Source organism: Syngnathus floridae, chromosome 15 (assembly GCF_059516105.1).
Source record: "Syngnathus floridae isolate MCC-2025c chromosome 15, RoL_Sflo_1.0, whole genome shotgun sequence".
NCBI classification, from domain to species: Eukaryota; Metazoa; Chordata; class Actinopteri; order Syngnathiformes; family Syngnathidae; genus Syngnathus; species Syngnathus floridae.
Window position 1 is genome coordinate 8,172,410 of NC_142427.1, and position 14,217 is coordinate 8,186,626.

Sequence of the window (14,217 nt, forward strand, 5' to 3'; positions counted from 1 at the left end):
TATTACAATTAAAAATATATTAATGGTGTAAAATAAAATTGATTGTGCAAGTGAGATTCCTGAAAAGTTAAAAAAAAAGTCTGTACTTTAGATATTATTAAAAATAATAATCATGATATAATACAATTAAAAATATATTAATGATGTAAAATAAAATTGATTGTGCTTTTTAGAAATATACAATAACAAGCAAAGTTCACATGGTTATAATGCAAAGATTTCTGTTTCTAGGGAATCTGTAGAGAAACGTCACTCGAGCCACCCCTCCCCGGTCCCGGTCAACCCCATCGGTCTTCTCGGTCACAGTCGTCCTCCCGAGCACCACAGGAACCACCTGCCTCCTTCCTCTGGAGACAAAGACAACAAGGCCAAAGACAGAGAACGGGAACTCCCAGACTCTTGGAAAGATAGCAGCACAGACGAGCACAAGCTCAAAGACAACCAGCACAGCGATAAGGACGCACCTCCCATCCATGACGGGAGAGTATCTGAGGACAAAGTGTCCAACCGGGGCACGGCGTCGCCGTACATCAGACAGACCAGTCTGGAACGTCCCAACGGTGGCCTGAGCAGGGAGCTTGTAGAGAAGAAGGGAGAGCTTCCCTTTGAGCACAAGAAGAACAGCGAGGTGAAAGTGAAAGAAGAGCGAAAGGAGGACCAAGACGGAGTGGCAGAGAAACCGAGCGAGCACCCACTGGTGTCGTCCACGCCCAACCTTCACCCCCCGTCATCGATGCCGATACCCATGGGCGTGGCGGGTGTTCATCCAATCAACAACATGAGCGGTCTTGAGAGAACTCGAGTGGTGGCGCCCTTCATGGGTATCAGCCCAATCCCCGGCGCCGAACGTTTCCCCTACCCGGCCTTCCACTGGGACCCCATGAGGGACCCTTACAGGGGATTGGACATTCATCGACGGGACCCTCTGGCTCGGGATCTGTTACTCAGGAACGATCCCCTCCACCGGCTGACGGCGCCGCGCCTTTACGAGGCCGAGCGTTCCTACAGGGAACGAGAGCCTCACGACTTTAATCGTGACCACGTGCATTCTCTTGCTTTGGAACAGAGGAGGGAGCACGAGCGCGCTCACTTGGAGGAACGTGAGCGCCTCCTCAGAGAGGACTACGAGCACGGCCGCATCCACCCCGCCATGCACCACCCGGCCCTTGACGGACACCTACCCCACCACGCTCAGGGCCTCATGGCCCCGGGACTTCCGGGCATGCACTACTCCAGGGTCAGCCCCGCGGCGGCCGCCGCCGCGGCAGCTGCCGCTCACCAGAACAGTATTCTGAATAAAACTCCGCCCACAGCCTCGCTTAGCGCCCCGCCCCCACTCATCCCCACGCTCGGCGCCAGGCCAGGCTCGCCGAGACGGACTGCTCCCCTGGCCACCGATATTAGAGACAGACCTCCTCACAAGGACATTGAGGCACGGTGAGCTTGAATCCGGCTCACGGTAAACAAGCACTTAGCAAGACTGTAACATAGCTGTGAATAAATTATGTGGGCGGACCCATGCCCACGTGAGAAATTGATTTTTGTCAAGACAATAATCACAGAAACTTTTGATTTTTCCAGACCTTGCTCCAGCTTTTGTGTGTGTGTGTCCAGTCTTTCTATTGTATAGCAAAGTGAAGTGAGATTTTGGAATGTACAGATACTTTAGCACTGACAGACAGCAAAGTGTGTAGATAATATGTACAGTCACTGTGCTCGCTTTGTATGGCTCATGGTACAAATATGCAAAAGGGTGATTTGAAAGCTTTACTTTGGACAAATGTACACAGAGATGTATTTAGGATGTGATTCAGAATGTGCTTTTGCTATTTTTTTTTTTTTTTTATTGAAGCAGCCGCTTAGCATTGTACCAGAGAGCCGCCCATGTTCTACTATGCAACAATTCTGGCCTCCACTGCTTTTTAGCAATTTTACCAATGAAGGACATAGATGTTGTTTTCTCTCCACAACTTGACCATAAAAAAAAAAAAAAAGTGTGCTTGCTTAATGGATACAGATCCAAACTTTAGACCTATTGTTTTGAGAATCACTTGGTATTTTGTCAGGACAATCCAAGAGACAATATTGTATTTAAAGAAATTTCTGTATGAAAGAAAAGGCAGCACAAATTTTTGATTCCATCAACTGCCGCCGTTGGTCTTGTTATGGGGAGAATGCATCGTTGTAAACACAAATTTGCTTCATAGAAGGCGTGTAAAGGTACATCTTTTGGAACTAGATTAGTGTATTCAAAGTGCTTTTTTTAAGTTGTGGTATCAACAAAATCAAAAGACAAAAAAAGCTAAGCATTTTGTTTCTATCAAGCAGAGATCTATTTTTAGTAGTCCACCGAAGGGTTTAGTTGTACGCTTCAAATTCGGTGAACATTTTGTGCAGTGTTATTTTACTTCAACATAAAAATGGGCACCGGAGCCATAGTTGGTTAGTTAATGGATATTTGCAAAAAAGATTGTTCAATGAGATTTTTTTTTTTTTTTTTTTTTTTTTTTTTTGCTGTTACCATGTACAGGTGGAAAAAAAACTGAAAAGTCTTTGTAGATCATGTACAAAATTGTCAAAAAAAAATAAGCGACTGAATCTTCAGCATGCCCCTCATTTAAACACGTGTTATGTAAATTGTGCCATGTTATTAAAAAATGTGTACTGAATTTGTCTTTGGAATTGGAGTCGCATTGCTGATTATTTTTCTACATCTGCAAAACGCATCTGACGACAACAAAAACTTGAATAAGGTCAAGCCGTGTCATGAATGTCTTTGCAACTGTTTGCGACCTTGAACGAACCCTGAGCAAAAATGAGCTAACCTTCGCTGGCTTTAAAGAGTAGTGGCTGTTATTTATATTAAAATATTTTTGTAGCACTTGTCCTCATTAGTTTGGTGGGTGAGCTGGCTTTGGGAGGGAGGTGACCAATTGCATTACACAGACAAACAAGAATGCAAAGATTCAAACATGCCATTTATGTTTTTTCATGTGGAAAAAGTGCTTTGTATTCAAATAAAATTGCATTTATTGTTCTGTTGGTTGTACAATATAATGCCATGGATATAAGTAGTGAAAATGAATTTCCACTGGAGGGTGCTTGAGCTCACCCTGAGAAGTAGGACGAAGAGCTCAGTCATCCGGAGGAGGTTGAGGACGACGCGCCAGTTGAGGAGGTGGTGGCGAGTGCATTTATTCCAGATGCCTCCCGGGTGCCTCCCTGATGAGGTTGTTCAGGGCATGACTGAGTGGGAGGTGAGCTCAGGGCAGACCTTGGACATATTAGATGACTACCGTATGTCTCACTGCCACGCTGCGGCCCCCGTAAACCTGGACCTGGATAATGAGAGGAAAATAAATGGATCATCTTTGTGCTTCATTTTTAAAGAGTAGTTCTGCCATAGGAAAGGTAATGTGATGCTTGACTGATGCAAGGAAACATTGATTGTGTGAGTTCCAAAGCAGCATGTCACACAATAAGAGCCTTCAGGTAGTCAAAAACATCTTGATTTTTTCTTATTAGCCAAAAAAAACAGTTCAGCTTTCTCTGGTTAAATTTAATAACCAGCAATTATAATGTTCAGCTTTCTCTGATTAAATTTAACAACCGCACTCACACATCACGAGTTGTTTTTTGAAAATACTATCAAAACAATTGGTTGTAGTTGCAGCTTTTGACCGCATGAAGGCGACAACGTGCCGCAAATATATACCTTTTTTTTAATAGGCGCCATTGCGTATTAATCAATCTATCAATCTATATATTATCAATCAATGACGTGCGGTGAGGTTCATGACTGGGGAGGCACTGACGTCATCATTTTCAGGTGTTCCTAATAAAAGGCCACTTTATTAGGGAAAAATCATGGTCAAAGCTTAAATGAAAGTGAAAAGTGCCACACCCGCCCTCACCCCCACTTTCTGATTGGATGATTGATCTGTGACGTCACTCGGACACTCCATTAGGTACACCGCCATTTTCAAGTGTACTTAATAACAGGCCACTTTATTAGGGAAATATCATGGTCAAAGGTCACGTGTCAAGCTCTAGTCCTTGGGGCCGCATTCCAACATGTTTTCCAAGTGACCCTCGTTAAGCGCACCTGCGTGAAAACTTTTAGCTCTTTTCACGTTCTGCAGTGGCTAAAAGTTTTCACGCAGGTGCGCTTAACGAGGGAATCAAACGGACACTCCATTAGGTACACCGCCATTTTCAAGTGTACCTAATAACAGGCCACTTTATGAAGGAAATATCATGGTCAAAGGTCACAGGTATCAAGCTCTAGTCTTCGGGCCGCGTTCCAACATGTTTTCCAAGTGACCCTCGTTAAGCGCACCTGCGTGAAAAGTTTTAGCTTCTTTCACGTTCAAAAGGAGCTAAAAGTTTTCACGCACCTGCACTTAACGAGGGAATCACACGGACACTCCATTAGGTACACCGCCATTTTTAAGTGTACCTAATAACAGGCCACTTCATTAGGGAAATATCATGGTCAAAGGTCACGTGTCAAGCTCTAGTCCTCGGGGCCGCATTCCAACATGTTTTCCAAGTGACCCTCGTTAAGCGCACCTGCGTGAAAACTTTTAGCTCTTTTCACGTTCTGCAGTGGCTAAAAGTTTTCACGCACCTGCACTTAACGAGGGAATCACACGGACACTCCATTAGGTACACCGCCATTTTCAAGTGTACCTAATAACAGGCCACTTTATTAGGGAAATACCATGGTCAAAGGTCACAGGTGTCAAGCTCTAGTCCTAGGGGCCGCGTTCCAACATGTTTTCCAAGTGACCCTCGTTAAGCGCACCTGCGTGAAAAGTTTTAGCTTCTTTCACGTTCAAAAGGAGCTAAAACTTTTCACGCACCTGCACTTAACGAGCGAATCACACGGACACTCCATTAGGTACACCGCCATTTTCAAGTGTACCTAATAACAGGCCACTTTATTAGGGAAATAACAACATCAGAGGTCACAGGTGTCAAACTCTAGTCCTCGGGGTCGCATTCCAACATGTTTTCCAAGATAATAAAGTGGCCTGTTATTAGGTACACTTGAAAATGGCGGTGTACCTAATGGAGTGTCCATGTGATTCCCTCGTTAAGCGCACCTGCGTGAAAAGTTTTTGGTCACTTTCACGTTCCGCAGGAGCTAAAACTTTTCACGCAGGTGCGCTTAACGAGGGAATCACACGGACACTCCATTAGGTACACCACCATTTTAAAGTGGACCTAATAACAGGCCACTTTATTAGGGAAATATCATAGTCAAAGGTCACAGGTGTCAAGCTCTAGTCCTTGGGGCCGCGTTCCAACATGTTTTCTTAGTGACCCTCGTTAAGCGCACCTGCGTGAAAACTTTTAGCTCTTTTCACGTTCTGCAGTGGCTAAAAGTTTTCACGCAGGTGCACTTAACAAGGGAATCAAACGGACACTCCATTAGGTACACCGCCATTTTCAAGTGTACCTAAAAAAAGGTCACTTTATTAAGAAAATATCATGGTCAAAGGTCACAGGTCTCAAGCTCTAGTCCTCGGGGCCGCATTCCAACATGTTTTCCAAGATTCCCTCGTTAAGTGCACCTGCGTGAAAAGTTTTAGCTCCTGCAGAACGTGAAAATGACCAAAACTTTTCACGCAGGTGTTTTTAACGAGGGTAACTTGGAAAACATATTGGAACGCGGCCCCTCGAGGACTGGAGGTCGACACCCCTGGTTTAAGTGAAAGGTGCCACACCCGCCCTCACCCCCACTTTCTGATTGGCTGGTTGATCTGTGACGTCACACGGATACTCCATTAGGTACACCGCCATCTTCAGGTTCATTCGTGAAGATTCACGAGTGAGTGACAGACAGCGTTGCTGCTTATGCAAGCCGACACACGTTATGCCGACATTGATGTTTTAATTTTGTATTTGTTGGATTGTAGTTGATGGTGTTATTATACCCAATGTGTTTGTGTTTGAATAAAAGGTTGAAAAAAAATCCGTTGTGCTGACATTTGTTATTTTAGAGGACACCAACTCATATAACAACGTAAAACACATACATATTGTCATATGAAGCAGTTAACCAAATGTCAGATTTTTATGTTTTAATTGGCGAATATAAAAACAAGGAATAAAACACCAGACAAGTTTTAACATAAATGTTTATTAAAATAATAATAGTAATAATCATAAAAGTACATTTCAAACCAACAATTTAATGTGAAATTGCAGTAGATGACAATATTTAGGCGTATATATGCATACACGTTATTTAAAAACTACGATAAGTGTTATAAAATAAAGATTACCCAAAGAGAAGCATACTCTCGTCGTTGTTGCATAACGGCGCATCCTTTCATGCAATAAAGTTAGCCGTTAGCAAGGAGAAAACGTGCATAAAAGAAGTGGCGTTTCACTGAGTGGTTCTTTCTTTCCTTGGCAAATCGTAAATCTACATTCTGGCTTACATAGTTCACGCCAGGAGGGAGACGCAACACGTTCACTGACTGATCCATTGATCACGGGAAGGAAGGCAGTTCACCCATTGGCTCGTTCACGAACGAGAAAGTCAGGATTCGTTCCCTAACTGATCCGTTCTCGCGATGAACTGGAAATGCAAATCACTGAATCGTTCACTCACAGATCCGTTCAGTTTGTGAACGGGAAATGCAATCCACGACGCGTTCGTGAAGAGGAAGTTACGTCATTTTCTTCTTCGTTTTGTTTTACAGCGAGGTGGTACCAGCGCGCATTACTGACACCTACTGGTTGAAGTCATATGAACTGAAAAGATCCGTTCTTTTATACGAATCGTTCACTCACGAGCCAACACTATCCGGCACCTAACTGTCACAAAAAAAGGTTGGGGAACGCTGCTCTAGTGTGGCTTATTCATTATTTAATTTGAACTATTTTAATTAAAATCTCATATCAGCAGTCTTCACACATAAAAACACTCAATAAAGCACATGGAATCAAAAACTTGAAGCATCCCAGGATCACAAGCACCCCCTGCCATAAGGCTGGAGAACTTTTTTCGTAGCCTCCAGAAGGTCGATGTTTTCAATGAAGGCTTGCTTTGTGGATGGATTAAACAGAAAATCTGGAAAATAAATTCAACATTGTGTGTATATACATAGAATGTATGCACATGCTATATAAAATATATACAGTACATTCATATCTTTTTTTTTTTTTCCAAGACTCTACAACTCCATAATAGGGTTAGGGTTAGGGTTAGGGTTAGGGTTAGGGTTTGGGTTAGGGTTAGGGTTAGGGTTAAGCTATTTCCACACTGACCTTATCTATCCAAAATTGCCTTTTTTCGTAGCCTCCAGAAGGTCGATGTTTTCAATGAAGGCTTGCTTTGTGGATGGATTAAACAGAAAATCTGGAAAATAAATTCAACATTGTGTGTATATACATAGAATGTATGCACATGCTATATAAAATATATACAGTACATTCATATCTTTTTTTTTTTTCCAAGACTCTACAACTCCATAATAGGGTTAGGGTTAGGGTTAGGGTTAGGGTTAGGGTTAGGGTTTGGGTTTGGGTTTGGGTTAGGGTTAGGGTTAGGGTTAGGGTTTGGGTTAGGGTTAGGGTTAAGCTATTTCCACACTGACCTTATCTATCCAAAATTGCCTACGCTGCTTTTTGGGTGATAAATCATTTTTTCCACAGTGCAGAAGCAGACTTAATGTTTCAAAGATTCCTGCCCAGACCTGCTGTTCAAACTGGGTTAGGGTTAGGGTTAGGGTTAGGGGTTAGGGTTAGGGTTAGGGTTAGGGTTTGGGTTAGGGTTTGGGTTAGGGTTAGGGTTAAGCTATTTCCACACTGACCTTATCTATCCAAAATTGCCTACGCTGCTTTTTGGGTGATAAATCATTTTTTCCACAGTGCAGAAGCAGACTTAATGTTTCAAAGATTCCTGCCCAGACCTGCTGTTCAAACTGGGTTAGGGTTAGGGTTAGGGTTAGGGGTTAGGGTTAGGGTTAGGGTTTGGGTTAGGGTTAAGCTATTTCCACACTGACCTTATCTATCCAAAATTGCCTACGCTGCTTTTTGGGTGATAAATCATTTTTTCCACAGTGCAGAAGCAGACTTAATGTTTCAAAGATTCCTGCCCAGACCTGCTGTTCAAACTGGGTTAGGGTTAGGGTTAGGGGTTAGGGTTAGGGTTAGGGTTTGGGTTAGGGTTAGGGTTAAGCTATTTCCACACTGACCTTATCTATCCGAAATTGCCTACGCTGCTTTTTGGGTGATAAATCATTTTTTCCACAGTGCAGAAGCAGACTTAATGTTTCAAAGATTCCTGCCCAGACCTGCTGTTCAAACTTGCTATACATCATTTTGAACACAAGGTGGCAGGAGCGCACGATGAAGGCAAGTCTGAGTCAGTGGGAAAGGATGTCAGTGCAGGATATCTCAGCAGGTAGTACTGTCATGTCACCTAACCTGAGGAGAACCAGTTTGACTGGTTAACTTCCTGCGACCCATCATTGTAATGCTCGCTATTCGCCTGGACTGACAGAACACCGCTCATGTGGTCTGACTGGAAGAACAACATGGTGGGTGGCGGAAGGCCACTCCTTGTTCTTTTCTCTCAGAAGGAAACAAAGCCTTGGATCCTCTCTGGTTTAACCCCGCAGCTTCACGTGTATTTACTTTTAAACACAAGACGTCATCTGTCTACGCTGACACACCTTACGCTGGCTGCATCACATGATATGAACAAACAAGAACATCTGATGCTTGGGTGGCATTGCAAAACAAACCTGCATCATGCATTGTGCAAACAATCCTTGGATAAATATGCATACTTTACCTCCATGCATCGCCTGTTAGGTTGGGGGGGGGGGCAATGAGAGAATGCCTGGAGAACAGCCCCACCCCCACTGAGGCTAATCACATCCAAACAAATGCTCTCCTAAAAACACTTTCAAGTGAGCAGGAAAATTCCACTGATGTTCTTACACCCCGGAAAAACACACACACGCTCTTACAAAAAAAAAAAAAAAAAAAAGCAGAGCACTTTTGCACTTACCCTATAGCCGGATTACGCTCGGGCCTCTCCAGCAGAGTTCATCGTTAGTTGAATTGTTAAGAAGGGGAAGAACATCTAAGAAGCAAAGGGCTGGAGGATTGGTGGAGGGCTGGGAAAGACTGAGATGAAATAAATAACACCACAAATCCGATGCTGGACTGAGCACATAGAAAACAATTTATTACAGTAGACGCGAAACATACCGTTTATATAATCACAAATCAGTGCTGGGGAAAAGTTAAGCATCTGATAAGCTTTTTATCTGTTGGCTGTCAGCACGGTGGAAACGTACCGTGACGGCCAACTAGGGAGCTGAACACTTTCTTCCAGGGAGAGAATTCCCAGATTCCTTTTTGATCCTCCCACATGGCTGTTTGTTGATGATGTAGCGTCTTTTTGCTAAACTGGCTCACTAAAAGTAATCACTGGTAATGACGCATAACATTACAATCACTGGAAATGAAAATATAGGAAAATGAGTCACTGAAAATAAGTGTCAGTGTTGACCTTCAGAGACCCACACAAGACTGCAATGTGACAGGAGTGAGCAGATAATAATTGGATTCTGTTTATCACGCTTGATTAGAGTAATCGCTTCTCCTCAGAAATGCTTTTTTATGACGACCACTCACGCTAAGATATTAAACGTGCATCGCACTGGCCCAAATATTATCGGACGATGAAATGCGGCTTAATCCGACAGGTTTTTTTCCTCTCATTGCATTAGAGGCATCTCGTTGAAGTGACCTTCACCCACCCGATGTAAGCAGGGCCTCATTAGTTCCAAGTTTCAGCTCAAACAGAGCAGACAAATGAGCTTTAATTACAGCAGCGGCGCTTTTTTTTTTTTTCTTTTCCCTACCCTCGCAACTAGTCAGCCCACTCACATGGACCCTGCTGTTATGAGAATGAGATTGTGCGAACAAAGTTGACATTTCGGTGTGCGAGTTCTGACCTTCTCAAAGCGCTCTTGAGACAGAAGCGACTGGAAGAGGAGTGAATTCATCCTGTAATAAATACCAAAAGCTTAACACTTATTATATATATCTTGTATTTAATGTGAGCGCACAGTTCTGGTCCGAAAATTTCTCATGAATATTTATTTTTATTTTAATCATGTAAATTTTACATGAATGCATTGGGTGATTGTCTTAAAGAAAAATCTTTCATTAATTTCTCATGAATAAAAGTCAGTTGTTTTTATCCAGTCAAGCTCAATGTGATGTTTCACTTGTTTCAACACAAACACTCAATTCCCCAGCGACAACATTACATCAGCACACTATAATGAGCTGCATCATACTGAGAAGCACAAAAAGAAATCTCTCTCATTATGATCTAGGCAAGTTCCACCAATGCACACTACAATAATAATCATGTTTGTTTTTTAGGCACAGAAAATCAGGGAAAAAACGGTGAAGTTCTCAGTGTTTTTCCATTTTGAGCAATTATCTTTGAGTCCCTACTTTATATTAGATTTAGAAAGACATGTGATGACCAGTACCAGTGTAACGTTAGCATCAAGCTAATGAGGACAAGTGATATCGAAAATAAATGGCTTGTGTTGATGGCAGGATGTCAACATTTTTCTTTTTAAATTCATGACAGAGAAATAATAAGCTATCATGGTATTGAGGAAAAAAAAAGAAAAAGAAATCTAACAGTAGCCTAAAGCTTTTCCACAGCGTTGCATAAATCACAGTTTTTTGCTCGAGACATTAATAGGTCATGGCAGGCTGCTATTGTTAGAACATTACTGTTTAAGAATTGTTATGGCAGCATTCCCTCTCTAAACGTAATATGCAATATTTTTATACAATCAAATGACAGCAGTGTCATTTTCATGGCCATTATTTATGGAGCATTATAATGGATAACACCTTCCCTTTATCTAATCTGTTGCTCGTAACCTTTATGAATATTATTTCCAGGACCTGCTCGCCGCCTCAGTCTGGGAAAGGTAATTGGAATCTATATCGTGACTGCTGAGTACAAACCGCTACCCAAGGACTTCCATCATACACAGCATAGAAATTACTAATTTCTGGGGTATTTCTTATTGCCCATTGGAAGTCATTTACTACCTGAAATGTTAAAAGCGCTTCCAGCAGGGGAGGTTTCAAGTCTGTGAAGGTGGCCTAGGCCAGGGTACGTGTCCGGAATGGAGACGAGACACTAATTGCTTAGCTGGAAATAGCCTAAGGTCGTATGTGTGTTGCTGTGTGTCTGCATTGGAGGAGGATTGCCCCATCCTGTTAAATCACCACCCTGACCTATGACCTCGCTGTGGCCACTCAGAGTGATTCTATTGCACATGGATGCACACGGCCAGTGCTAATACATACTGTATGAACACAAGCGTGCACATACACACACGCCATGTATCACTGACACCGCTGTGGTAATAAGATAAGATGACCCCAATCATCAGAGGGAGCAAAAAAGCGGAACCGGAGCCCATTCCTTGGCCAAGGCTCGACGTTTTATCGCCGCCTTCTATTGTATACTTTTGATGACACGGCTGATCGCTTGCAATAGACTCGTGTCCGAGTACAAATCACGTTGTACAAAAACAGTCGGATTGCACGGTGTAATTTGGATCTTGCAGGTCACAGTGCTTGAGTAAGCAAAGATAAGCGGAGTGATGAGAGAAAAGATGCTTGGTTGTTGTAATTGGGGAATGGTATAAAGTGAAATACTGCATGTACCGAGACATATTGTGCTCGGATGACTCCTAAAATAACATTAATGGCACCTTACATGCGGCAATTTCATGTGGGTGGATGAAAAAAAAATACCTGACTTGGCTTAAGGGCATACACAAGCTGTTCTGAGTCTGTTTGACCTCTGAATTGTTTTCCAAAGTGAAATGAGGTCATTTCATGATGTTTAGTCATTTGGGTAATTCTAATTGGCAGAAAAGAGAAAACAATAAAAATAAACAAAATAAATAATATAATAATAAATATAATAATAAAATAATATAAAATATCATAAAATAAAGTAATAATGAAAAAACTTGTGCTATATGTTGCAAAATCTGCTTTTTTTTTAGATTCCCTGAAAATATTTACAAAAAATATTCCTACACATAATACATAATTCCTACATATAATAAAATAAAATAATAACAAATATAATAAAATATAAAATATAATAAAATAAAATATAATAAATAAAACTTGTGCTATATGTTGCAAAATCAGCTTTTTTTTTAGATTCCCTGAAAATAATATTGACAAAAAAATATTCCGACAGAACCTGCATGCCACTTCTGAAAGATCAACAATGCTCGTCGCCATCTTAGCTAGCAGTAGCGCTATGGCTACTCAGAAGCCCTCCAACTAGGACTGAGCACTTGACAACTTCCAAGCCATTGCACAGTTGCAACACTATTTCCTCTTCCACCTCCGTCGAGTTGCCCTCACATGACACAAGCGTCTCCTGGGTCTCTTTCACACACACGATGTTCCCGCCAGTGAATGAAATGTCACATCCACTGATGAGCATCACCTCACTGATCCATGAAATTCACCAGACTAAGTCGTCCCTGCCCCTGGAGTCAGAGGGGGGGGGGGGGATCTCGAAATAACGGGATGCACTTGGGCTGAGTTTAATCTCAGCATGCTGTTTCACGCATCTCCCTGGGGCACTGCGAAGAAGGTCATTCATCAAAAGTCACGTCTTAGTCATCGCGGAGTGTGGTAGAAGTAGGGTCGATACAGTGGGCAACTTTGACACACCAGGCAAAGAGGTCCGCCCTTAACATCTCACTTCATATCGACCATTTGAAAGAGGTGGAATCTTGTTAACAGCTTCTCGTCCTCTCCAAGTGAGGAAGAGGGACAAATGAGAGAGCGGCGTAAAGCCTCACGGGTGAAGCTGTGCTGTCTGCAGACTCGCAGACAAGCATGATTGGATCACTTTTGGACTCGCTTGCTCCAGATTTATCCAAGCAGGTTGTTCGAGGTAATGTACGGTTGAGCGCCACCAGCACTGTGACACAACGTTATTCCCATTTGCCCATTTTTCAGTTCCAAGCCACCGTTAACAAAGGTAGCAAAAACAACTAGCAGGAGGCCACCAGTGATGAAACCAAGGATATTTCAGGGGGTCGCCGATAAAGGGGAAAAACGATTGACGAATAACAATCGGGACTTAACATGCAAAGCCAAATTGATTAAAAAGGCATAGAAAATGGCCACCATTAAGTCTTAAAAGGGAGCGATTATAGGTCCAAAAATGGCTGATGTGACATTGACCCAGTGAGCTATAACAACATCCTTCCCAAAATAATCTGTCAAGTGCTAAGAGAGCGGAAAGCAAATGTTAATGCACTGCTGTGCCAGTGGAGCCGATGAAGCTCAATCTTCATGCATATGCATATTCCACTATCCCTACCCAGAATTCCCCCCGCAACCCCACTCCAAACCCGAGCGAGGTTTCTAAAAATGGCAGAAGGCTTAACGCTTGTGACAGCCGACGTCACGCCGGAGGAGAGCGACTTTGATGAGACCCGTGCTTTTAGAGGCCTCTTTTGTTAGCAGGAGAGCGAATCACACTTTACAAGATAAATCATCCCGCTAGCAGCCGGCTTAAACTGTGTACCACCGGATAAGGTTGCCAAGGAAACCCTCCTGGATAACCAATGAGTCCCCCCCCCTCCCTCCCTCCTTCCATCCTTCTGCCACGGTCTTCTCCATGATCTGCGCAAACAATTAATACCATACACGGGCAAAATTGAGTGAGCAAACACAAATCCTCAGGTGCATTGCAAAACACTAACTCATTCACTGCCATATCTTCGACGTGTATAACCGTCAATGGCACTGAACGGGTTAAAAAAAAAGGGACATAAATAAATACGAGGCTGCAACAGCATTTTGTTTGTAAATCCGAATTGGTACACACCAACCGCTAACGTGATTTTAATGGCTATTTGGAATACACGGCCATAAAAATACCATTACATCCCGACATATCCATTTGCAGGATGGCGCTTTGTGGCTGAGCCATCCTGACACACACTAGCGGGGAGCCATTAAACTCCATGAGTGACTTCGACTAGGCACAGATCAATGCTCCAGGGTCCTATCTATTACTGACATCCAATTATACCAATGGATGTCCGCTTTGCACGGCTACTAAGTGCTTTCGTCCCTTTTATTGACAACCTGTCAACG

General features: G+C 42.8%; 1 protein-coding gene and 1 long non-coding RNA gene across 17 annotated transcripts in view; one reads left to right on the top strand and one right to left on the bottom strand.

Annotated features, from left to right (window-relative positions):
• The window catches only part of auts2a (activator of transcription and developmental regulator AUTS2 a), a 169,310-nt gene extending 166,641 nt beyond the window's left edge, over positions 1-2,669 (top strand). For all 16 annotated transcript variants that reach the window (XM_088397868.1, XM_088397872.1, XM_088397873.1 and 13 more), the window contains one exon: positions 232-2,669. In XM_088397868.1, coding sequence (XP_088253994.1) covers positions 232-1,441 — 1,210 coding nt within the window. In that variant the 3' untranslated portion in view covers positions 1,442-2,669. The remainder of the gene's footprint in view (positions 1-231) is intronic.
• A 3,569-nt stretch (positions 2,670-6,238) lies between these two features.
• LOC148386280 (uncharacterized) lies at positions 6,239-9,389 on the bottom strand. Its single transcript, XR_015863168.1, has 4 exons — positions 9,238-9,389; positions 9,035-9,153; positions 7,285-7,375; positions 6,239-7,087 (listed from the first exon to the last, which is right to left on the bottom strand). It is a non-coding gene; the product is annotated as an uncharacterized LOC148386280 (long non-coding RNA).
• Between the last annotated feature and the right edge of the window lie 4,828 nt (positions 9,390-14,217).